The sequence below is a fragment of the Dendropsophus ebraccatus genome, chromosome 3, assembly GCF_027789765.1.
Source record: "Dendropsophus ebraccatus isolate aDenEbr1 chromosome 3, aDenEbr1.pat, whole genome shotgun sequence".
Lineage (NCBI taxonomy): Eukaryota > Metazoa > Chordata > Amphibia > Anura > Hylidae > Dendropsophus > Dendropsophus ebraccatus.
The window spans coordinates 119,690,620-119,717,931 of NC_091456.1; the positions used below are offsets into that span (position 1 = coordinate 119,690,620).

Sequence of the window (27,312 nt, forward strand, 5' to 3'; positions counted from 1 at the left end):
CTGGTGCCATCTAGTGGGCAAAAGTGGTAATGCGTTCCTATATATGTTCAATGCACTCATTTAAACCTTCAGGTATCAATGTCTGCAATTTGTATATCCAATACGACTTACGTTTACATAAATTGGACCAGCGGTCTGTGTTTTCTTGTGAAATCTGTTCAATGGGACAAATAGATACAACATCAAAGGAGCGATTATGTACTTCTGTTAGATGTTTTGATACGCTCTGTTTAAGGAAGCCCCTATGTAAGATCTATGGCCATTTATCCTCTTGTGGAAAGCTTGTTTCGTTCTGCCCACATATTGTATGCCACAGATACAAGTCAATAAATAAATAACGTATGTAGAAGAGCAATTCATATGTTGTTTAATAGGAAATGTTTGGCCGGTACTATGAGATTTGAAAGAAGTGGTTCCATGTGCAACACAAGCAGTTAGGTCTCTCGCATCTAAATGCACCTTTTTTCTGTGATGATGCTGTTTCATTTTCTTTTAAAAAATAGCAAATATTTAAAAAAAATAGCGAAGCATTACCACTTTTGCCCACTAGATGGCACCAGCGCTCTAATATATGATTCTTTCTCGTTTTTAGCTCGAATTTTAATTAAAACTAGATTTTTTTTATACACAATCTGTTCCATATCATATATACAGTTGCTATAACCTTGCTAATGTCTCTTATTTACAAAAATTCCCTTTTGAAATGCACCAGAACTTCTACTAGTGACTTTTCACTTACCACTACACTACTCCAGCTTTCAGGAATACCATATCTTTACACCAACGTAACGTGCTCTGACGTGATGACGTCAAACACTAGAAGGATCACTCCGTTCCCCCACACCACTGGAGCCCTGTTTATCAGTCCAGGATGGGGGTTATTGTCCTCCAGCACGGTAAGCAATGAATTCTACCTATATATGAACACAATCATGTTTATCTAAACAGACCATGCACTTTAGTGACTACATACACTTTATGATTAATCTGTACAATCATTTCTTTGCATGGATTAACCTCTTTATTTATGTGGAGATATACGGTTGGTTGGTTGGTTGTTTATTTATCTATTGATTTACTGGTAAGAACTGGTTATGAATTCATGGACTTATGATTTATGAACTTTTGAACTTCGGAACCCCATGGACTTATGGGCTGATGAACTTTGCATATGTTATTTGCCCTTTGTTTACACAGTGACAACCTGCCATGTGCATATATTTCTTTACCTCTGTCCCAGGACTTCCTGAGGTCACCGACCCGGAAGCCCAATACGATGTCATTAGGATGTGCCTATATATTGCTCATGTAGTGTCTGCTCTGTATGCTTGATAAAGGCCCATGTTAGACAATATAGGGCCGAAACGCGTTGCAATAAAGAGTATATGTTTACTATGCCATCTACCTCTGGATGATCCCTGGTTGCACCGCTGTGTGCAAATCTGAATACTCCTGCGCTTATTATACCTGGTGTGGATTCGACTCTTGGTCCTGTAATCGGCTGATTACACATCTGCATTAGGGAAAACATGGCAGTTTATAAAAAAATGTGCTGAGCTTAAACTTAAGTCGGTCTTCGAGTTTACTCTGATATGGGGGAATACTAGGTTTGAGGAACTGAGGAGGATTGGAGTGATAAGAAGCCTGGAGAATAGAGGTATTATGAACTTGGGTAATGTGTATAACAGAGGGCAGGTTAAGAACTGGGAGGTAATTAAGACAGGGCCGGCTCCCTAGGACGCAAGGGTCCCCGGGCAGCCGCCTCCCATGCCCAATGGGTAAGACGGCCCTGCGCGCCCCCCCTTCCCCTTCTCTTGCGACCGCAAGCACTTTCTTGCTTGCGGTCGCTAGAGGAAATCCGGCCCCGGCTGATGCGTCGCTCCCCGGGGGATTCTCCGGGAGCGCACGCATCAGGAACCTCAGTGCGCGTCGCTGGGGCTTCCTGTACTGGAAGTCCTGGCCTGGGCGCACAGTGAGCTTCCGGATGTGTGCGCTCCCGGAGAATCCACCGGGGAGCGACGCATCAGCCGGGGAAAGAAGAGGAGAGGAAGCAGCGACGGGGGAGCGCTGGTAGGTGAGTTGGGTGTTTGTTTTTTTTATCTGCTGTGCAGGGGGGAGCCATCTATAAGGGGGGAATACAGGGGAGCCATCTATACGGGGGGGATACAGGGGGGAGCCATCTATAAGGGGGGAATACGGGGGAGCCATCTATAGGGGGGGATACAGGGGGGAGCCATCTATAGGGGGGATACAGGGGGAGCCATCTATAGGGGGGATACAGGGGGGAGCCATCTATAGGGGGGATACATGGGGAGCCATCTATAGGGGGGATACAGGGGGAGCCATCTATAAGGGGGGAATACGGGGGAGCCATCTATAGGGGGGATACAGGGGGGAGCCATCTATAGGGAGGGATACAGGGGGAGCCATCTATAGGGGGGATACAGGGGGAGCCATCTATAGGAAGGGATACAGGGGGGAGCCATCTATAGGGGGGATACAGGGGGAGCCATCTATAGGGGGATACAGGGGGGAGCCATCTATAGGGGGGATACAGGGGGGAGCCATCTATAGGGGGATACAGGGGGGAGCCATCTATAGGGGGGGATACAGGGGGGAGCCATCTATAGGGGGGGATACAGGGGGCAGCCATCTATAGGGGGGATACAGGGGGAGCCATCTATAGGGGGGATACAGGGGGGAGCCATCTATAGGGGGGATACAGGAGGGAGCCATCTATAGGGGGGATATAGGGGGGAGCCATCTATAGGGGGGGATACAGGGGGGAGCCATCTATACGAGGGGGGGGGGGATACAGGGGGAGCCATCTATAGGGGGGATACGGGGGGAGCCATCTATACGAGAGGGGGGGATACAGGGGGGAGCCATCTATACGAGGGGGGGATACTGGGGGGAGCCATCTATAAGAGGGGATACAGGTGGGAGCCATCTATATGAGGGGGGGGGATACGGGGGGATACAGGGGGGAACCATCTATAGAGGGGATACAGGGGAGAGCCATCTATAGGGGGGATACAGGGGGGAGCCAGCTATATGGGGGGAATACGGGGGAGCCATCTATAGGGGGGATACAGGGGGGAGCCATCTATAAGGGGGGAAAACGGGGGAGCCATCTATACGGGGGATACAGGGGGGAGCCATCTATACGGGGGGGATACAGGGGGGAGCCATCTATCCGGGGGGGGGGATACAGGGGGGAGCCATCTATAAGGGGGTAATACAGGGGGGAGCCATCTATAAGGGGGTAATACAGGGGGAGCCATCTATACGGGGGGATACAGGGGGAGCCATCTATAAGGGGGGGATACAGGGGGGAGCCATCTATAAGGGGGGGGGGATACAGGGGGAAGCCATCTATAAGGGGGTAATACAGGGGGAGCTATCTATAAGGGGCCAATACAGATGTGCAGTGTGTAGAGAGATGAGGATGGTGACAGAGTGTGGAGCCTAATATGTCTGTCTGGCAGATTCTGTGGATTTGTGGCTCGGAGAAGTTCTCATAACGGCACAGGGCAAATGTAAAAGAAGATGAAAAGGGAAGAACTCTGATCAGAGAAGATGTCCCATGTGAGTCACTTGATGTATCTGCACTGTAATGTATATGGTGTACAGAACCTGTGTAGAGCTGGGTACCTCTATATGACTGGATGAGGTGATAGTGATCTGTGTACAGTGGATTAGTCAGTATGCGGTGGTAATATTTGTTGCTTGTTATCTGGCATATATATAGAGAAGGGCAAAACAACATGTCTCATATAGACAGAGGAGCAACAACATGACTATTATATTATATATGAACCATGTTGTTTCCCTGTATTCTGTATACAGGGAAACAACATGGTTTATATATAATATAATAGTCATGTTGTTGCCCCTCTGTATATATGAGACATGTTGTTTTGCCCGTCTCTATATATAAGCCATGTTGTTTCCCTGTATATTGTATTATACAGTATACATACAGGGAGACAACATGGTTCTCATATATAATAGTCATGTTGTTGCCCCTCTGTATATGTGAGATATGTTGCAGATTGCTGTTGGAAGTGCTGTCTCCATTGCGTTTTTTGGATACTTTGAAGCCAACCTGGTCTGGTTTGGTGCGGCACGCACGGTTATTTTTTGTTTTTGTGCTGCTGAAAGACTGTGTTGTGAATTAAAGTTTATGTTAACAATAATTTGTATTTTTTATTGTACGTAATTGTACTGGCTAGGGGCGGGGTTGCAAAGATGGGGGGTTTTGATGGCGGCGGCCGCGGGGGGTGGGGCCCAATTCGCACCTCTGCCCAGGGGCCCATAATGCTGTTAAGATGGCCCTGAATTAACCCTTAGACGACCCAGGGCGTATAGTTACGCCATGGAAGTCTGTCCCCAGACGAACTAGGGCGTAACTGTACGCCCTGGGTGTTTTTCCCGCTATGAAGCGTGCTCCGGAGCGGAGCGCGCTTCTTAGCAGGTGGGGGCCGGCTGCAATCAGCAGCCGGAACCTCACCGGTAATGACACGCTGCAGCGATCGCGCTGCCGCGTGTCATTAACTCCTTAAACGCCGCGGTCGCCGAGTCCCCTGTCACTTACCGATCGGGACCCCCGCAGTGTGACTGCGGGGGTCCCGATCGGTAAAACGGACTGCCGGAGGTCTCTTACCTGCCTCCCTGCGGTCCGATCGGCGATCTGCTGCACTGAGCCTGCACAGGCAGGCTCAATGAGCAGATCGCCGATAACACTGATCAATGCTATGCCTATGGCCACAGGCAGGCTCAATGAGCAGATCGCCGATAACACTGATCAATGCTATGCCTATGGCATAGCATTCATCAGTGTAGAAATCAAACTAATGTATGTAAAAGTCCCCCAAAGGGACTTCAAATGTGTAAAAAAAAAAAAGTTAAAAACACTAATACACTACCCCAAAGCCCTTCCCCCAATAAAAGTTGAAATCACCCCCCTTTCCCATTATATAAATAAAACATATAAAAATAAATAAACAAATAAACATATAATATACCGTAGCGTGCGTAATTGTCCGATCTATTAAAATATAACAAGCGTCATTGCAAACGGTAAACGGCGTACACGAAAAGAGGGAAAAAAGTGCGCGGATTACCGATTTTATGTTACATTATATATAAAAAAAAATTAATAAAAAGTGATCAAAACGTCCGATCTTCACAAATATCGTATTAATAAAAACTAGAGATCATGGCGGAAAAAATGACACCCCATACAGCCCCATAGGTGAAAAAATAAAACCGTTATAAGCGTCACAATAGTCCCATTTTATTTATAATTAATTGCCAAAAAAAAGGATTTCATTTAAAAAAAATATATAACATTAGAGAATCTGTGTAACCTGCATATGGTTGTGTTCGGGCTGACCTATAGAATAATTGCATTATGTCGCTTTTACCATATAGTGCATTACGTAGACACAGGAACCCCCCAAACGTTACCATATTGCATTCTTTTTTATGATTTCACCTATTTATATCTTCATAAATAATATATTTGGAATTCCATCATACATGTTATGGTAAAATGAATGACGCCATTACAAAGTACAACTATTCCTGTAACAAATAAGCCCTTACATGGCCTTGTAGATAAAAACTGAAAGTGCTAGAGCTCTTAGAAGGGGAGGAGGGAAAAACGGAAACACTAAGATCAAAATTTGCGCGGTCCACTGGGTCATTTTGGGCCTGGTCCTCAAAGGGTAAAGAGTGAATATGATCTTCCTGAGGCACTATGATTTGATTATTTTCGTTTAAGGACTGCGTTAAAGAAGCTAGCAATTTTGAAGAATGGGTTATTTGATTATGATTTTTTGGTCGATCGTATTATGAGACAAGATATAGGGAAAAAGGTGATAGCACATATATACGCCCAATTGAAAAGTAGAGGTGAAAATAAGAAGTAAGGAAAAATGGGAGGAAGAGATTGGGAGGTTAACAGACAGCCAATGGCTCAAAATACTCTCTGGAATAAACTTGGCATCTAAATCCGGAAATCATAGAATTGTAAAGTTTAATATTGTACATAGAATTTATTTTACTCCTGTCCTCTTAAAGAAAATAAAGAAATGGCTGGACAGTAACTGTCCCATGTGTGCGTTACCCCATACAGCCCAGCTATGGCCATATTAGGGAAGGATACAGGATTGAAAGCAAGTAAAAAAGACTGTAGAAAGACCTTGAGATTATTATTTCTTGCCCGTTTGGTAATTTCCCGAAACCTGATAAGTGCTACCCCTCCTAGAAAGGAGATGTGGGAAGGATGTGTTAGAAAGTTTGAGCCTATGTACTGGTGATGGATCAGTGTCTGCACAAAGGAGGGGAAAAAAATTAAAATGGAGTGGTTATTGCATGGTTTTTTTTTTTTTTCTCCACCCCATGGCAGAGGGAGAGGGAGGGAAGGGGAGTGAACTGTAATATTTAAGTAATGTGAAATGGAATCTGTCAGTTGTCTACTGTTTAAGGCTATGTTCACACTGCGTATGAATCCGTCTGTAGTGCGAACCGCGAATATACGCACATAGTTTTGAGGTTGATGCGTTCGCTTGAAAGTATACGATATACGCCCGCACAGTGCACACTACGTATGAGCTTATAGCCGGATCGTATACGGCGCTGTGAGAAATTGTTTGAGAACGGAAATGTTGAAACTCACGGCCGTGGATTTCCATGCGGTCCAGTACGAAGTACTTATTTCAGCCAAATTGAACTTGATTTTTCGATCCAAAAGGTTCTGCGTGGTTGATGGGGCTGGGCGAAGATTTCCAAGTAAATGACCTGCCTCAGATCGCTTTGAAACAAGCTAGGGAAACATAACTGTACTGCGGGCGTATGTTCGCGGTTCGTACGCATCCGGCCGCATGTCTATTTTTCCCACGCCCATAGTTTCAGCCGCACTATACGGCGGCGTATGATCTACGGACGGATTCATAAGCAGTGTGAACATAGCCTAAATATGAAAAATAATAAAAGAAAGGTAAACAATGGGAAAAAAAAAAATCAATGCACAATTCCTAATGTGCATTAATTATAGGAAATGCACATATAGGGCTATTTCCCTTTACTTAGTAGATCATGGAGTGTTTAAATTCTCTCAAAAACCGTGACGTCACAAATCAGGTGTAATTCCTATGGAGTGTTCAGCAGGGGGCCCACTATATGTAGAATGTCGATGGACTGTATTGAAGTATATAGAAGAGTATGTAACGTCATGTAAAAACTACACTTTATTAATGGACTATGTATATGGAATAATTTGGGGAGCAAGAACACTTGCCTCCCAAATGGAGGGCACCGAGCAGGGAGGGAGAGAGGTTTTGGTGCATCTAACTACCTCCTCCCTCCCTGCTTGGTGCAGTGGGACAGAAAGACACTACTACTTCTCCCATCATCTGCTCATAGTAAATCCCCAGCACCAAGCCCGCCCCTCAGCCGATATAGCCCCCACCCACCCCACACCCGCTGCACTTACTATGAGCAGATGATGGGAGGAGTAGTAGTGTCTTTCTGTCCCACTGCAACAGGGAGGGAGGGAGGAGGAAGTTAGATGCACTGGCACCTCTCTCCCTTCTTGCTCAGCGCCCTCCATTTGGGGAGCAAGCAGGGCTGGACTGGGACTGAAAAGCAGCCCTGGCACACACACCCCACCAGCCCACATACAAGTCTCCCTGCACCCATTGCACCAACTGTGCCACGTAGAAAATTTTTCAGATATAATCAGATACCAGGTGTGCGCAGTATTATCACCCTGCAGACTATATAAGAGTATACAGATGTGATCAGAAACAAAATACTGAACAATTATAGATTATCTGTTTGCTCTCCTGTCATCTGTCTTATGATTCATACTAATAAAAGCCACAGTATTCTGCCCTGTAAACTATTCTTCAGGAAAAGCAGAGCCCCAGGAGAGCTTCATCTTATGGCCATGTTCACGCAACGTATGTTTAGCATAAATCACAAATTGCAACAACGGCCGTGATTTATGCGAAAACATACTTTGTGTTGGAATGAATAGAATGCTGGCCGGAGCATATACACACATTGAATAGCGGCCACATGCCAGTTCACACAATGGAGCGTGCGGCTCTGGCTGCATGCTTCATTGTGTGCAGCGGTGAATTGGGATGTGGGGCACATGGGTGCCCCCGCATCTGAATTCACCAGAAATGAAGATCAGCAGTAACACCGGCCGTTCTGTGACCCGCCCAGGTCACAGAATGGCAGGTGTTATACCATGTGTGAACATGGCCTAAAGTTACACTACTGAAATAATTCAGGGGCATCTTTCCTCCCTACCTTTGTATTGTGCAGTTCCCCTGTTATTCTTCCTGGAAATTGTTCCCTGGTCCCTATACACTGACCCATCCAATCATCACTGACAGTATCAGACTGTGGGGACACATCTTATTAAACAGAGGATGGGTAACAACCAGATGTCAGTCAGGCCTGGGATACATAGAGTGTTATAGAATGTTCTATTCTTGTGTCACTCTCCATGTAGACCAGGCCTGAGAGAACAACACCAAGCTCTAATGTAGGATTCTCCAGAATTGTTACCTCATGGGGGGCACAGATATTCCCTATAACAGAGGTCAGGAGAGCGGATAGTGACGGCCGGGGACTCACAGGTGACGCCTTCTCTCATCCGAGTCACTCTCCTATCCCAGATCATTAAGGAATGACCCCAGACCCCTAAAAAAATGAATATTGGCTGGTGTAAACTGCCCACAGCAACCAATCACAGCTCCTCTTACATTGTACCAGAGTTGAAAGCTGAGCTGTGATTGGCTGTTATGGGCAGTTTACACCAGTTGTATATTTACACCCTTTCATAAATCTTCCCCAATAACTATACAGTTTAACACCTCTTAACCCTATTCTTTATAGTGCACCAACTCCCTACCTGAGGTTGAAATGCACTATAAAGGATGGGGGGGGAGCAAATAACACCGCCATACCATGACCTCATATTACCACCACCTAATGACTAACAGTTATACACTGTATGCAGACCATGTATACCTCCATACAGTCAGCATATTACAGCACAGTTACAGTACACTCAGTGACTCACATGTGAAGTCTTCCCTTATTGGCGTCTTCCTCTTTGGTTGTTTTCCCCACTTGGCCCCGGCTGTCATGATGACGTCTTCTGGTCACCACTCATCTCCACAGAATCTGTCAGACACATTAGGCTCTGTTCATGACACCACCTACCTACCTCTATACAAGCTGCCCATCCATAGTGCCCCAAATGGTTATAACGCCCCCTTCTGTTGCCCATGCAGTATTAAATCAACCTTAATTCCAGAGTGCTACTATAATAGTGTCCCAAATAGTATATCCCCCAATAGTGCCCCCTATAGTAGGTAATCCCCCCATATACTAGTTAAAGCCTCTTACCTGATGCTTGTACATCACATTGCTAAAGAAATCTGTACATTAGTATGTTAGGAGCCCTGTGGGCGTTCCTGGGCCCCACTGCACCATTTGCCCCTGCATGTTGTCTCCTACACTCATACGTAAGACTAATTTACAGATTAGGATTAAAGTTCAAAAAAACATTGTGATTTATCCAAGCATCGGAGGAGCGAAGCTGGGAAGAGGAGGTAAGGGGCTACCAGGAGCCATCAGCAGCTTCAATTATAGCAGTTTTCCTTTCATTTCAACTGGGCCTCTTATAATAGTTTCCCCAATAGTAGGTAACTCCTCCTTGTACTGCCAGATATACTATTTACTCCCCCCAATAGTGCCCCTATAGTAGGTAACTTCCTCCCATCCTCTCTGACAGGGGCGTAACTAGGATTCATGGGGCCCCATAGCAAAAAAAAATATATGGGGGCCCCCCCAACATGCTCACCAGTCCCGGCAATATGGTGCTGTCCCTCTTCGGCAGCTCTGAGACGCTGTCCCCTAGGATGGGGCTGGGTGAGGAGTAGCAGGTTAGGGTGAGTCCCTGCAGGTGTGGGGACCACTTTGAGACCGGCGGGGGTGGGGGGTGTTTGACACTGGGGGCCGCTCATTATACCAACTACTATACAGGATGCTAGGAAAACTGAGAGACCCCATTATACAGGATGCCAGGGAAGCTGAGTGACCCCATTATACAGGATGCCAGGGAGGCTGAGAGACCCCATTATACAGGATGCTGGGAAAGCTGGGTGACCCCATTATATAGGATGCCAGGGGAGCTGAGTGACCCCATTATACAGGATGCAAGGGAAGCTGGTGACCCCCATTATACAGGATGCCAGGGAAGCTGAGTGACCTCATTATACAGGATGCTAGAGAAGCTGAGTGACCCCATTATACAGGATGCCAGGGAAGCTGGTGACCCCCATTATACAGGATGCCAGGGAAGCTGAGTGACCCCATTATACAGGATGCTAGGGAAGCTGAGTGACCACATTATACAGAATGCCTGGGAAGCTGAGTGACCCCACTATACAGGATGCCAGGGAAGCTGAGTGACCCCATTATACAGGATGCCAGGGAGGCTGAGAGACCCCATTATACAGGATGCCAGGGAAGCAGGGTGACCCCATTATACAGGATGCTGGGAAGCTGAGTGACCCCCATTATACAGGATGCCAGGGAAGCTGGTGACCCCATTATACAGGATGTCAGGGAGGCTGAGTGACCCCATTATACATCATACTAGGGAGGCTGGTGACCCCATTATACATCATACTAGGGAGGCTGGTGACCTCATTATACATCATACTAGGGAGGCTGGTGACCCCATTATACATCATACTAGGGAGGCTGGTGACCCCATTATACATCATACTAGGGAGGCTGGTGACCTCATTATACATCATACTAGGGAGGCTGGTGACCCCATTATACATCATACTAGGGAGGCTGGTGACCCCATTATACATCATACTAGGGAGGCTGAGTGACCCCATTATACTTACCACCCTTCCAGTTGTCCATGGCATCTTTCCTCCTCTGGCTCTGTGTACTCTGCTGGTGGGCATCGGGGGCGGAGCTTACCGCGGAGGGGGCGGGGCTTACCGGACATACCCGGGAGTCGGTACTATTGGCAACTATGGAGAGGGGTCGGGGACATGGCTCCCAGGCTGTCGCTCTCCTCTGGCTTAAATATGCGCCCGATGCATGACGTCACTTGCCTGTGCCGGCCCGGGATGCTACTTTTCTCTCAGCACAGGGGGCCCTGTATGTATTCCCAGAGCGAGGCTGGGCCCAGCAGACAGCGCCACCCACTGCACACACAGAAGTGCAGTGATAAGTGTGTGACAGTTTGGCCCTGACTCCGGCAACAGCCCGAAGAAGCTACTTAAGCAGCACCATTGCGGCGGCTTAATCAGCTGCTTTGGGCCGCTGTCGGACACCAAACTGTCACACACTGTCAAAGCCCCGCGGCCCACAGACTGACAATCTGGGCAGCCCAGCGGGCATTTGCCCGATCTGCCAGATTGCCAGTCCGGGCCTGGGAGCAAGTGTCCTTGCTCCCCAAATTATTCCATACACATAGTCCATTAGTAAAGTGTTGGGTTTTTTTTACATTACATACTCTTATAGTATATAGTCTATATACTTTAATACAGTCCATAGACTTCTACATATAGTGCGTCCCCTGCTGGACACTCCATAGGAATTACATCTGATTCGTTACATCACGGTATTTGAGAGAATTTAAACACTCCATGATCTACTAAATTAAGGGAAAAAGCCCTATATGTGCATTTCCCATAATTATTGTACATTAGGAATTTGTCTAACTTTCCATAAGTAATAACATATTAAAAAATACTTTTGGCCGGAGTTGTCCTTTAATTTCTAGGATGGATACCTTTATGGATTTATGGATCTTAATGTTTTTAAGGTGTCACCTCACTTCTTGTTGTGTTAGGCAGGTGAGATTTATGGAAGGATTTACATCATCACTAGTCATGTTATGTTATAGGATTCTCCCCGTGAATGCAGTAGAGAAGAATGTATTTAGTAGACCAGGCTTTTCCTCATCCCCCTCCACCAGAACACCCAACATTTTCAGTTTTAAGTCTCCTATTATTTATATGGGGAAGAACATTTTGGGATTCTTACTTTCTGTAGTAATTCTTTCTGTTGCAATTTTTACTTCTTTTATTTTACAATATATTCTTCTACCTATAATTGTTCAAGTTACACTTGTTTTAGTAGTCTTTTTTTTTATTTATTCATTTATTGCATCCCTAAAAACTGTAGTTAACCACATTGGTTATCTCCTATTTCTATTACATTTATTCCCACAGGCTTAAATTATAATCCAAATCTACACCTGCTGGAAGCAAGTGTAGATTTAGTACACTAGGCACAGGCTCGGGCGCCCGGCTGGTCGAATACACTAAGAGGCGTGTGCTTCTTAGTGAATCCTGCCGGGGGGGACGGGGGCTGAGCCTTATATAAGAGCGGCATACTTGTACACCGGTTTTCATAAATTCCCCCATTGTGTTGTTGTCACTATTACCTAGGTGACCCCCACTTCTACCTTTCTGGCCTATTGGTTAAAATCAGGTCCAGAATTGCCCCTTCCTTTTGTTTGTTCCTGCACTATTTGGGAAAGGTAACTTTATTTTAATATTTCCAAAAACCTGCTTCCTTTGCAGTAGCTGCAGGTTTCTGCTTTCCAGATTATATTGGTGTAGTTAAAGTCTCCCATAATAATGCTTCCTCATTTGTCTCATTAGGAGATTTTCTGCCTTTTCCCCTATACTTGGAGACTTATAACTCATTCCTATAAGGATTTTATTATGCTTCCTTTCTCCCCTTATTTCCACCCAAAGATACTCCACATTATCAACACATAAATGCTTCCACCCTCCTGCAGAATGGGCAGGATTTAACATACTGTATAGGCAGACCCCTCCCCCTTTCTTATTTGTACAGTCATTTCTGAACAGGCTTTGACCCTGCAGATTAACCTCCCAGTCATAGCTATCATCCAGCCATGTCTTGCTTATCCCCACTATATTGTATTCCTCTTCCAACATTATCAGTTCTAATTCCTGAGCTTTATTAGTGAGGCTTCTAGCATTTGTATACTTATGTTTATCCATAAGTATAAACATATACATATAATGCACGCGGTCCCTGGCTGTACAAAACAGCAGCGGGAGCCCTCTCTGCATCTCCTTAACGGCGGCATGACGGGTATACCCAACATGCGTTGTTAAAGGGTTAAACTGATAAGAACAGATACTACACTGATCTTAGCCAAAAGGCCGAGAAGCCATATAACAAGTTTTATTTGTGGATAACACATTTCAAGGTCGTTCTCTTTGTCAGATCCATAAAACATATACAGACAGTGAAAGGATTTATAGGTTAAAATCGGAGAATGAATTTTGAAACTCCCGAGAAAAATTTCTCATTGGTTCTTACATAAAAATATAAACAATATAAATATAAAATATAAAAAAATATAAACAATAGGGGAGATTTATCAAACTGGTGTAATGTAGAATTGTTTTAGTTGCTCCTAGCAACCAGATTTTACTTTTCATTTCTCACAGGTTTTTAAAAAAAATAAAAGGTGGAATCTGGTTGCTGGGGGCAACTAAGACAATTCTACTTTACACCAGTTTGATAAATCTCCCCCAATGTCTTAAAGTTTTATAATTTACAGTGGTACCTTGGTTTAAGAGCATTTTGGTTTAAGAGCTCACAGTTTTTCAAAATTGTGACTTGGTTTAAGAGCATTGTTTTGGTTTAAGAGCTCCCTGTACTGGGTGGGAGCGTGAGTGGAGGAGGGTCATGGTCTGCATAGTGTGGTCTACAGCCCTGTACTCTGACCCTGGAAGTCTCCCTCACCTTCCAAATCATAGCAGATCCACTTCAGGCTGAGGCTTGCATCAGGGGACAGGACTGTGGAGATAATCTCTTCATAGCTGTAACCCCCTCTCTCTCTCTGGACAGAGAGTGCTGCATATGTGCCCACATCTGCCCTGTTCATTCCTTCATGCTCCCTGCAATCTCTGTCCTTGTGTTTCCCATCCTCTGCATTACTGTACAGTAACTTATAATATCACATATTCTGCTGAATGTTTGTTTCATTTGTTTTACATGTTATTCAGAATAATAAATCCTTATTTTTGGGGTGTGGAACCAATTGTCTTCATTTCTATGATTTCTTATGGGAAAATTTGCTTTGGTTTAAGAGTGGATTTGGATTACAAGGTCCTGGAACAAATTATGCTCGTAATCCAAGGCACCACTGTATAGCCTAAAAAACACAGACTTCTCATACTATCACCTAACATCACAATAAAAATGTCATTTTAACAAAAATAAACTCGAAGCACGACAGAGGTAAGTGGCTAAGTTAACCATTTTATTTATCACTATTGCTTGCAGTCTCACGCTATGTGCGCCTGTTGGTGCTCTCTATTTTTCTAGTGAGTTGGTGCCAATGTGCACTATGACCGCTGGGTCTTCACCAGCCCCTCCCAGTAATCTGTCAACCCGATCAGCAATGTGACAAACTACAGTACCAGGTATATTGTACTTTTTACAGAATAGACAGCCAGTGTAGTGACTAGCACAGGGAAGAGGCATTAGTTTATCAGCTGGACAGGGAGATAAGTCTGGTAGCTGCATTTAGAATGGACTGAAGGGGGGTGGCTGGATGCTGTGTTGAGCAGCGTGTGCTGCTAAGCTCCATACAGAGAACTGGGGTATAACTTCATATAGTGACACTCCCACAACTCTCACTGCTGCCTGACTGGTTTCTTAAAGAGTAAGATAGTTAAGGTTGAAAAAATATTCCATCAAAGAGTCCATCAACATATGAGTCAATGACACCTGGAATTTCTAGCCAGTTTTCCATGTCAGTACTTGCCGGGCGTTAAGCCGCGTAGCAGTCTGCAATTTGACGAGGGCAAGCACCTTCAGCTTAGAATGGCCATTGACACAGAAGAAGGGCCTCATATGAGGAAGAATTCTGAACTGATACTTGCCCAGTCTGCATCTTTGTGGTCCTCCCAGTCCTTTAGTTCTAATGTGGATAACATTAACTCCTTGATGAACCTCTCTCTGCATAAGTACCTACAAATAGCTACTAAGGTGTGCTATGGGCCAAAATCACAGACGTCGCGTACTTTATCGTTATGATGCTGAGCTCTGAAACAGTTTAATTGTTCATGCTACTGTACGGATACAGCCGTGTGGTTCAGACCTTGGAGGAGGACCAGGATTCCACTCAGGCTTATGTAGCTTATTAGAGAAAGAGCCAGATTGCAATGGGTTAAACATAATCCCTTGCAGACAGCAAATGGCTACAAGGGCCCTCTCCCTGCAATCAATCTCTCTCTCTCTCTCTCTATATATATATTTATATATATATATATTTGCATGTCAGCTCCTGTGCAGTGAACTGAACATTTACATTTATACTAGCTAGAGAGAGATAGCTAGAGGCAGAGAGAGACAGGTTTAGAGAGGGTTATAGAAGGTTGAACCATGTCTGGAAGAGGATGAAGTGCCTTGGTCAATGACACAATTATTCTGCTGCTAGACACAGTGTTAGAACAGGTCACCTGAGGTAATCTGACAGGTGACTCGCTGGCTTAATTTAACTGAAGAGAGCTGTGGACAGCATGTTGATCACAATGACTCATTATACATGAGTGATTCTCCAACATCCACAGCTCTCCTGTGTGAAATCAACCCAGTTATTAAGGAGGTATTTTTCTATAACTCTCTCTCCTGGGAAGATCGACCACAGACGTTAAAGAAGGGCTGCCCCCAAGTATTGGCGGTATTGATGGATCTTGTAGTTTTCCCAGGGTCCAGCTTCCTAATACTGTTGTCTAAAGTTATCTCAGTGACATCCTTGGTGTTGCTGAGGTGCAGTAGAAATCAGCCTACAATGAGTTGAGCTATTATGGTTCAACAGTTAATTTACTCAAACTTCTGTTACAACTGGTAGAAGTCTTATCTGTGGAGTACCTTCGAAACCACCACCAGACAGAAATCTATCGACTGCAGATTTCTTTCTCAAATACAACGCTTATACCTTCTATGAAATATAACAACACAATATTCACAAATAAAGTGCAATAGGCATAAATATTATGATAAATAGAAACATAAGTTATAAAGTGGAATGGTCTTCTGCTCAATGAGAAACACTCTTAAAGTCCTTGGTAAGCCACTTGTAGTCAGCATCCATTCTGGTTCAGAGTACCCCTTTGACTTTTAAAGTCACTTGACACAGAGCCCATATTACAGTTATCCTGTAAATACCTGTAAACTAGAGTCTGGTGACTGCTGTAGTGGTGACGAGATAAAAGAAGAGTTCTGGCATTGTAAATCTATATAGTGTCCTTTGAACAAGAAGTCCCTAGAAAGACGTCCTCTAGATAGAACATAGGAAGTAGTATCCAATACATTTTCTGCATAAAATTGTCACTAAACATGATCCTTTATAAAAGACAACAGTAGCAATCACAATAGTGGTGTGTTTTTAATACACTAAACCCCAACAAAACTAACCACCTCCCTCTATAACAATAGGCAGTTTTACTGCAAAATACATGATGTAATTACCAGGAACATTTCTTAAATATTAATGTGGCCAACATGGCACAACTTTCAACCTGTGACCAATTTGGCATACATAGCTGTATTGCCTACACAATGCATAACAGACTCTCTAAATGTCCCTACTGAGCACCTCGCTTATGCAAGGCCAAGAGACCACAATCTGTGGACCCTGAAACATCTGAGTACACATATTTGGCATTCTTTGGGACTTGGGGAATTCTCTTAAAGCAGAAGGTGAGATGGTGTGTTCTGACTTTGGCACTGCCCCTAAAACAGATAATCGGGGATAATCTACAGGTCTTTGACAGCGCATTATATAATCTCCTATAATCAAACCAAAGATTATTGGGTTAACTAAATTTGATCCTGACCACCTATTTTTTTTACAGATCTCCTGTACTATTAGGTCACTTTACTTTACTATCCCGGCCTTTACTAGCCCCTCCACTACCCCTAATTGCTTAACTTCATCTAAGTTTAGAGTTATATCCAAGTACTCTTCTATTCTTAACTAGAACTAGATAGCTTAACTAGAGCTTTTACCATAGGCCCTTTACCTCATATTCCAGATTCCAACACATCCGCCACTAATTGTTGAAAAATATCATATATTAGGGACCCTGTCTTTTCTCTTTTGCCAGTAATTTACCAAATATATTAAAGAGGCAAGGTAAAATCCCTTAAAATCTGAAAGCCCCAATCCTCTTTCCCCCTTTTCTACTGTTAAGATATCTAGTTTCAGTCTCATAATTTTTCGGCCCCATATCAGGGCATTTATCATTGACCTAATTCTCCTTAATATTTTATCCCCTATCCACATTGGGTTAGCTCTAAAGACATAAAGGAGTTTTGGCAAACAGATATATCTCAATAGAACCATTCTATCCACTTTTGAAATAGCTAATCTTTGCCAGATTTCCACTTTCTGCTGTTCATCTATGACCCTATCATTCAATTCATTATACTCCTCTAAGCTTTAAATCTTCCTCCTACTTCGAAAGTCTCCAACGGGGGAATCTAAGATCCAGATTATCAGCCGGGTCATTAATATAGATTTAGACCAGTTTATTTGAAGTCCTGGGAATACGCCTATCTGATCTATAAGATGTATTACTCTAGGTACAACCAGCTGGGGATTCTTCAGGAACATTAATACATCATCAGCATAGAGAGACACCCTGTCCCCTCCACCCCTCGCCGATCAATTACTAAATGATCACAAAACAAACTAGCCATGAGTGCAATACAAAGTGCGAAGAGCAAAAGGAAGAGGGGGAACCCCTGCCTCGACTAAGGGGAAAAGGCTCAGACACCGACCCATTAACCAATACTGCTGCTGTAACATTTGTGTATAATAATTTTATCATTCCAACAAATCTCTGACCAAAGCCAAACTTGTTCAAAAGTCCCCACAAGAACTCCCACTCCACCCTGTCTAATGTCTAAGTAGCATCAAAAGACAGGTTGGAATGGGAGTCAGGAACCTGGGCAAACTGCAAATTTTCAAATAATCTTCTAATATGATGACCGTATGTCCTGGAATAAGCCCAAATTGATCTTCATAAATAATACCATTAATAACTTTATTCAATCTATCAGCCAGCACCCTTGTGAATATCTTAACATGAGTGTTTATTAACAAAATGGGCCTGTTAGATTCTACCTCCAAACTATGTTTTTTTTGTTTCTTTTCTTTAGCCTCTCTCATTGAAGGAGGTAACTGTCCAGTTTCAATTGACTGAGGCAGGACTTCCAGGAGAGCTGGTAAAATAATATCCCTGTGGATTTCGCATAACTCAAAAGAAAGTCCGTCCATCCAAGCCGAGTAAAGAATTCCCAGGAGTGGAATCTTGTGCTTCCAAAGAAATGGGGGCTTCCAGTTCTTCCCTTTGTTCCTGACTTCTTTCTTTAAATGTATCCTTTCCAAAAAATGTATGCTCTTCCTCAGTATATTTACATTCAGTGGAATATACCCCCTTAAAAACTCTCTAATTTGGGTCACAATCTGTTCTATTTGGTTTATTATACCTCACTTCAGCTGTTCCCAAAGCTTGAATTTTCCTGGATTCTTCCTAATTCTTAATTAAAGCCACAATTTGGACTCCTGACCCCCTGATATTTCTTTCTTGCCACAAATGCTACTTGATTGTTAGCCTTTTCTACTAGATATGAATTTAATTCCTTCTGAGAGGATCTCAACCTTTCAACTGATTTTTGTGTGCGTGTCTCTTTGTATTCTTTTTCATGCTCCCCCACCTTTCATTTAGAGAAGTTTCTTTAATTTTAAAACCCTTTTTTTAAGTAATGACTCTAAAATTCCCCCCTCTAATAACTGATTTCATGCAATCCCATGAAGCTGGGTTCAAATTTATTTTCCATATATCTTCTATATCTTTCCCTATTACCTCTTTTTGATCAATAAGCTCAAACCATTGTGGGTGAATAGTGCAAACAATAATATTCAGTGAAGTGTCTATCTCTACCAATATTGGACTATGGCCAGAAATAGTTTTTGTCAAGTATTTCACCTTCTTAATCTTGTGTGACATATTGTCATTTGTAAGCATCACATATATTCTAGAAAACGTTTTACTAGTTGGGTGCCTTTATCTTCAGACATCTCTGAATCTATATTCCTTAGCTAATCTCTCTAAATGTGGAACACCAGGAGGCCTCTTCAATTCCTTTTTCCCCAATGTACCTAAGTTTTCACCTTATACCTAAGCCTAAGAAATCCTTTGCATATTCAAATAAGAGATCCAATACAGTATACAGGGACAGAATATATATGAAAACCAGAATACACTCAAGACCCTTAACCACAGCATGAAAAAAAACATAGCATCCTTTGATCCCTTCACCTCTACTCTATCTTCTTGTGGATTAACACAGTAAAGCCGATTGAATAATATGAATAAAAGGAGTGGTACCAGAGTTAAAAAGTGTTTTTGGTTAGATGTGTTTCTTTAAGACTCACAATTGCTGGGAGATAATTCTTCAAGTAGCCCCAGATAACTGTTCTTTTGATTAATTATATTCCATGATATGATCCTGAAAACCATTTAGATAAAATTAGTATTACAATCAGAGGATCCGGTCTACTTACTTATGATCTTCAGTGTGTGTGTGTGGGGGGGGGGGGGGGGGTAAATTCTCGCCTCAGGCAGCAAAAAAGGTAAAATCGCCTTGATTACAATACAACTTATAAACAAACAAAAAAAACTATAACCCCTTCCCTCAGCATCCCTTACCTCCCCTCCCCCATTCTTCTATTTTGACCAGGTTAACAAACCTAGTCCCTAAACCTGAGCAATTCAGACTAAACCTCCTAGAAATACATCTGACCCTGTCACTTCAGACCCTTTTGATCATACCAATTAACGGCTTCTTGGGGGGGGGGGGGGATTTAAAAAAAAGTGTCTTCTCTTAAAATATAACCCTTGTAGTTGTTTTTTGACCAGTACAAAGGCCACTCTTTTCTTCTGTGTATTTTGGGCATAATCAGGAAATAGGTATCCTACAAAGAAGGGCTACAACACTTATATAATCCAAATACAATGCTTTATTAAATAATCAACTACATAATAAAATTCACACAGAATGGAGTAAAATAATTCTTCACACAGGATCCAACATCACAGCCACATGATTATAACATAGGAGGGCGCATATACAAGGCAGATGCCAAATCACAAACCACAATGGGAAAACAATGTTAAGACTCCAATGTCTATTGCACTGCCCTTCGCCAAAGTGCTAACTAACCTCCATACACCACTACAATCCTAAAGTGCAAGTGCCCAGATAGTACAACATTATATAAAGAGAATTGAAAAGTATAAGCTAGTGATATTACCTGTCACACTGTTTGTAGATTAACTCCTAACACGCTTTTTGCGTCCGGCTTGATCACAGAGGCCATACTTCCTTGGCCTAACCACTCCTTTTTATATGCCAGGTACTGGGCTGCTGGCGTATCGACGCTTCCCCATGTGAGTCACATTACGCTGCGACCCGACGTCAGACGCACCAGCCGGGAGGTCAAGGGCGTCCGACGCAGCGGTCGCGTTGCCATGGGACCACGGACGCGCTCACACTGAGTACGGCGTTGGACATATTGGTTCCCTATCTAAGGAGATTGCTGCAAATACCCATAAATAGATCCAGCGCTGGGACTGCGAATAGCCAGAATGCCACATGTCCAAACTAATAATAATAGAAATTAATGAGTTATATCTTCTACATTATATTCTACATGATTATCCTATAAAAGTGTAAGTGCAATGTGATACCTTATAGTCATGAAACATAAGTGTAATTACATCAATAATCTAAAATTTCATTCAATTCAACATATATCACTAAAATATAAGATATTATATTTGTAATAATATTTTAAGAATAAATATACAAATACCATGAAATCTAAATCCATATGCATATGATAAACATGATTAGATGGTGATCAAAAAATGAAATCATTTAAAAAATATATATACATAAAAAATATTCCTAAATATATATCTCTTAAGGTGTTAAAGGTAAAAAAAAAAAAATTAAAAATTCTGAAAATATAAAATATTTTTTTAGAAAAAATATAAATATATATTACGGTGTATAATGTACAAATGGAAATATGTGTAATCGTGTACGCTAGTGACTACTCTAAATATACAAACACCGACGAACATAACAATGTGCAAACACACAAAAGATGACCAATCCTTATTATGGATACAACAATGTGATGAAAAGGTGCATAGTGCTAAAATTATTGGCAACAAATATTTAATCTATATTGCGTAAACCCCAAATATATAAAAGAACCTGGCTCTCTATTATAGGAGAGGGGGGGATTAGAAAAAGACCTTGGCACAATTAGAAGCTCGATGGATAACTAAAGTGGATTGTGTGAGCCCGAAGGGCCTTAATGAGGTTCTGAGCTTTGCCCCATTCTTGTAATTCTGAGGTAATGATAGGGATGATCATTCTTGCAATTTAGAGCTAGCTATCGATAGGGATGATCAAATATGTGTGTAGCATGGGGTCCCTGTTGATCAGATTGTTTTTATGTGATATTAATGTTTTTATGTTTTTTATTTATAGATACCACCTAATCGCTCCTTGTAGCTGGGCCATCTGAGGATTCCTGTGAAGAAGATTTGGCACATACAATTACATTATAAGTTGGGACATCATCATATTTGTATTACGGACATAATGGACATCGCATGGGTTCTTTTATATATTTAGGAGTACGCAATATAGATTAAATATTTGTTGCCAATAATTTTAGCACTATGAACCTTTTCGTCACATTGTTGTATCCATAATAAGGATTAGTCATCTTTTGTGTGTTTGCACATTGTTGTGTTCGTCGTTTTTTGTATATTTAGAGTAGTCACTAGCGTACACGGTTACACATATTTCTGTTTGTACATTATACACCGTAATATATATATATATTTTTTTTATTTTTTATTTAGTAATATTTTTTTATGTATATATATTTTTTAATGATTTCATTTTTTGATCACCATCTAATCATGTTTATCATGATGTACACAATATGGATTTAGATTTCATGTTATTTTATATATTTATTTACAAAATATTATTACAAATATAATATCTTATTTAGTGATATATGTTGGATTGAATGAAATTATAGATTATTGATGTAATTACACTTATGTTTCATGACTATAAGGTATCACATTGACCTTGCACTTTATTAGGATAATCATGTAGAATATAATGTAGAAGATATAACTCATTAATTTGTATTATTATTAGTTTGGACATGTCAAGCAGGTTATATGCAGTCCTAGCGCTGTTTCATTTTAATGCTATTTGCAGTCCCAGCGCTGGATCTATTTATGGGTATTTGCAGCAGTGGCGTCGCTAGGCATAATCATTCGGGGGCCCAAGCCCTGAAAGAATTTAGCCAACCCCCGAAAGTTTTTTTGACCCCACTCCCGCGGTCCGCCGGTGCCGAAATCACTGCACCTGCTGCCTCTAGTAGTGACGCCTTGCCGGCACCGTGTATCGCCTGCCCGACGAGTGCCCGGACGCCACTCCACTTGTGACGTCACCACGCTATTTATTGGACAGCGGGCTGCAGTGGATGGCCACGCGCTCCAGCCCCACCTCTCTCCTGGCTCCGCAGGCATGCTCCAGTTTGTCAGCCGGCGTCCACTGTTATGCTACAGCCGTGTGCCCTGCCGCACTCCGCCACCTCCTGCTGCTGCACATTGGTGAGAATTGTAACCCCGGGGGAGGGAGGTTAGTGTGTGTGTGTGTTTGGGGCGTGGGGGATGGCGGTCTGCTGGTGTAGTGTGTGTGTGTGGGCGGCTCAGGTGGGGTAGAATAAGGGCCGCTTTAACCACAGGGCACGTGTCCACTGGTTAAAGTCACATGACAGGGGCCCCCATGAGCAGGACCCTATTTGCCACTAGGCACCTTTCCACCTATCTAATCCGCCGCCTGCCGCTTTTGGCCGCGTCTTACTGTGGCGCTGCATCTGTCTGTTATTCAGCCCACTTAATTCGGTGTGGTAACTCGGAGAACGCACAGACAGTAAAGCAGCAGAGCACAAGCAGCTCTCCTACTCCACCAATGAAGGAAGCAGCTATTTGTCAGGACTGCCCACCAATGGGCCGGAGAGGAGATGAATTGTCCCCTCCTCCTGCCAGACTGACTGCATCACAGCCCAGCATAAGAAGACCTGTGGACAAGGTGGTTGATCTAATAATCTAAGCGCTTTTACCAGGGCCACATCTGCCTCTCACCCTTTCCCTGTGCCATACATCCGCCTCCGCCGCCGCAGGGGCCTGGTGTGCTGTGGGCTTCTTGCTGATTGAATACCCATTGTATGCCGCTGGACTATCTGCTTACCTAGTTGTTGTCTCCCCCTTCCCAGCAAGTGTAGTTTAGGCTGCTGATAAGAGTGTCGGACATGCTCCAGGTCAGAGGCTGCAGAAGAACATAAGCACTAATAAGACTGGATTCTCTTTTTCTGCCACAATAAGAGGGGGACAGTTGGTAACAGGCTGCTTTGTGATTGTATCGTTTTCGGTTTGGCCATGTGCTTTAAAGGCTAGCCCTAGAACCTCTCTCCTGTTATCATCCAGCTTTTCCTGATAACAGAATGACAGATAGCTAAGTAATGCAATGTCTGCTTCACCTTCCCCCTATCTTTATAACTAGATGGGTATACCATTCAGAAGCATGGAAAAAATGAAGTTGTAATGTTAATGACTTTAGCTACCTGTCAGATGGCAGCCTGTATCACTCGGCTTTCCCAGGTGCCTGAGTGACCAATCTGGGGCAGCCACCACTGCTCCTTTATCACTGATAATCCAGTCCTGTCAGGTCCTCATCTGTGTGTCTGGACTTTAAATTTACCACTGCTCTGCATAACTTATAGTTAAATATGGTTACCATTTCAGCCCCATCTTTCTCAGGCTTCTGAATTGATCAGAACCAGGAGAGTTTAACTATAAAGCATTGTGAGGGATAAGTTGATGAAGTGGGACCCATGCTTTTATACTTCGTCACCATTACACCTTCCCGTCCTTTATAGGTTATCATTAGTGATAAGCAAGTACTAAAATGCTGGGGTGCTTTTTACTCAAGATGGAAATCTCCCGATACTCAAGTGCTCATTTCGAGTAACGAACCCCATTGAAGTCAATGGAAAACTCAAGCATTTTTGCAGGGGACCCAAGTTCGGTAGAGGGAAGGTCGTTTGAAAACCTGTCAACCTCAGAAAATGATGGAAACACAACGGAAATGCACAGGAAACAGCAGAAGCAGCATGCATGGATGCCTCTGAGGCTGCCTAATTGCACCATTATGCCAAATTCTGGGCAACAGCCTGGTTAAAACAGAGGTAGGCATATAAACCACCCAAAAACTTTGCCAGACATAGCATGGCGGTGAGGACACAGAGAACCATTAAAAACAGAGATACAGTAGCATATGAACCACCCCAACCATCTTGCCTGACACAGCATAGGGGTGAAGACAGAGTGACCAAGGTAGAAGCGGTAGCCAGTGAGCCTCCCAAAAATTAGGCCAGACACCGCATGGCAGTGAGCACACAGAGAACCATCAAAAGTGAGTGAGAAAGCAAGTGAGCCTCCCAAAAAATTGGAGTGAGGCCAGGGGCTGGGATTTATAGTGAACACAAACCTAGGTGCTGACAGCTAACTGGCTAGGCCAGCTGTCAGTCACCATCAAGGGTACACCTGATGCCAATCGACCGGGGTTGGTGAGGCCCTGGCCACGGCTACACAAAAAAAAAAGATAACACAGCTGTCTGGTTGCCAGGGACGCGATCAGCAGGCCCCCAGCAACCAGTCCTGCTCCACCGCAGACGTACTGTAGTGACGTCAGAGCATGGCAGTCAGGACACAGATAACCATTAAAAGTGAGTGAGGTAGCAAGTGAACCTCCTAAAAATTAGGCCAGACACAGCATGGCAGTGAGCACACAGAGAACCATTAAAAGTGAGTGAGGAAGCAAGTGAGCCTCCCAAAAATTAGGCCAGACAGCATGGCGGAAGAAGACTTGGCTGTTGGTTGAGAATTGAAGGAGGTGGAGGAGAGGAGATTCCAAGAATCTGGCTACGTGGAAGACTGGGTGGTGGATAAGTTACTGGACACATTATCCGCGTGATCCTCTGTTAACACTGCTGCGGTTTCAATATTGGTCTACCATGAGACCCCGTAAGTTGGGCAAAGAAGCTAGGAAGTGAACACCACTGCTCCCTCCTCAACAGGTGCTGCTGTGTAACCCTGCCCTGAACCAGGGCCTCTGCCAACTGCATAGCTTGGAACCCCATGCCCTTGTCCTCGACCCTTACCCCTGGGGTTTACCATTTTATGGACACTGCACAGTATGGAGCTTAGATACAGTATGCCTTGAGTAAGAAATACAGAAATAAAAAATATACTAGTGTTCCCACTAATTTTTGGGGGGCTGTGGGATACAATCTGTTGGTGGCTGCACCTACAGTATACACACTCTGTGACACCCCCTTTACACTCTCCAAGCAGTAGTGAACTTAGATATGGCTTGAGTAAGAAAGACAGAAATCTGGAAATATACTAGTGGTCCCACCAGTTTTTGGGGGACTGTGGGATACAATCTAGTGGTGGCTGCACCAATACACTCTGTGACACCCCCTTTACATTTTGCAAGCAGTAGTGAACTTAGATATGCCTTGTGTAAGAAATACAGAAATCAGAAAATATAGTAGAGGGCCCACTAGTTTTTAGGGGGCTGTGAAATACAATCTGGTGGTGGCTGCACCAATACACTCTGTGACACTCCCTTTACACTCTGCAAGCAGTAGTGAACTTAAATATGGCTTGAGTAAGAAAGACAGAATTCTGGAAATATACTAGTGGTCCCACTAGTTTTTGAGGGGCTGTGAGATACAATCAGGTGGTGGATGCACCAATACACTCTTTGACACCCCTTTACAATGAGCAGTGAGGTTCTATGCTGGTGTACTACAAATCACAGCAATACAATGTACTACAGCAGCACCACCAACCAAAAAAATAATAAAAGAGTACTGAGCACTTCTTAGGGGTCTGTATGCAACACATAATGTCCCCTTTCTGCCAGCAGCCGATCACCACACTGTTGCTGCTGAAATCGTGGTAGCAGCACTGCAAGTCCCAGCCAGCAGTCTGTAGTAATATAATTTAAAAACTATTTGAAGCCCTTACAAGGGCTGTTTGGTTGTTTCGCTAGTATTCCCTGCCTAGTGGAACCAGGGCCATTTTAATACATTGGTGGGCCCAGTGCACAGCCCTCAAGAGTGGGCCCCCCCCTTCCCTTTCGGCACATTGTATAATGTACTGAATTTGCCCCCACACTGTATCAAGAGCCCCAATACATACAGTAGTTACCTTATAACACTATTTCCACCATACAGTGATTACATATTACATAAAAACTGCACTGAACAAAACAGAAAGATATCACCAATGATACCATTACCTAATACTGCCACATCATGACCCCTAACACTACAACCCTATAACAGAGTGCAATTACATCCAGTGACTCACCGGGGGCGTCTTCTCTGATCAGAGTCTGTCAACTTTTCTTTTTCTCTCCATCCAGCCTGGGCCACCTTGAAGTCTTCTCCTGGCTGTGAATCTTCTCTCCAGAATCTGCCAGACAAATATTTTAGGCTCCAACACAAACAGTAGTTAGGTCCCTTGTACCCCTATACAGTAGTTACACCCCTCTGTGCCTCCATAGTTTTAAGGTGTCCCTGTAGTATATAGCCCCTCATGTGCTCCTCCAGTTATATACAGCCCTCCTGTGCGCTCCCCCATTAGTATATAGCCCCCCTGTGCACTCTCCCCAGTAGTATATATCCCCCCTGTGCTCTCCCACAATAGTATATAGCCCCCCTGTGCTCTCCAATAATATATAGACCCCTATGCTCTGCCCCATAGTATATAGACCCCTGTGCTCCCCAATAGTATATAGCTCCCTGTGCTCCCCCCAATAGTATATAGCCCTCCTGTGCTCTCCCCAATAGCATATAACCCCCCTGTGCTCTCCATAATATATAGCCCCCTGTGCTCCCCAATAGTATATAGCTCCCCTGTGCTCCCCCATAGTATATAGCCCCCTGTGCTCCCCCATAGTATATAGCCCCCTGTGCTCCCCAGTAGTATATAGCCCCCTGTGCTTCCC

At 43.6% G+C, this 27,312-nt stretch overlaps 1 protein-coding gene, 1 long non-coding RNA gene and 1 pseudogene across 8 annotated transcripts in view; 1 reads left to right on the forward strand and 2 right to left on the reverse strand.

Annotated features, from left to right (window-relative positions):
* PIP5K1C (phosphatidylinositol-4-phosphate 5-kinase type 1 gamma) overlaps nt 1-27,312 on the reverse strand; it is a 593,211-nt gene that overhangs the window by 34,227 nt on the left and 531,672 nt on the right. Inside the window, exon 17 of one of the 7 annotated variants that reach the window (XM_069962586.1) lies at nt 23,482-23,559. The exons of the other annotated variants lie outside the window; for them this stretch is intronic. Coding sequence (XP_069818687.1) covers nt 23,482-23,559 — 78 coding nt within the window. The remainder of the gene's footprint in view (nt 1-23,481; nt 23,560-27,312) is intronic. 7 annotated transcript variants of the gene reach the window in all.
* Nucleotides 822-19,508, forward strand: LOC138786002 (uncharacterized). The gene is made up of 3 exons (XR_011362175.1): nt 822-896; nt 18,283-18,498; nt 19,253-19,508. It is a non-coding gene; the product is annotated as an uncharacterized lncRNA (long non-coding RNA).
* Nucleotides 13,187-13,274, reverse strand: LOC138787696 (U2 spliceosomal RNA; annotated as a pseudogene).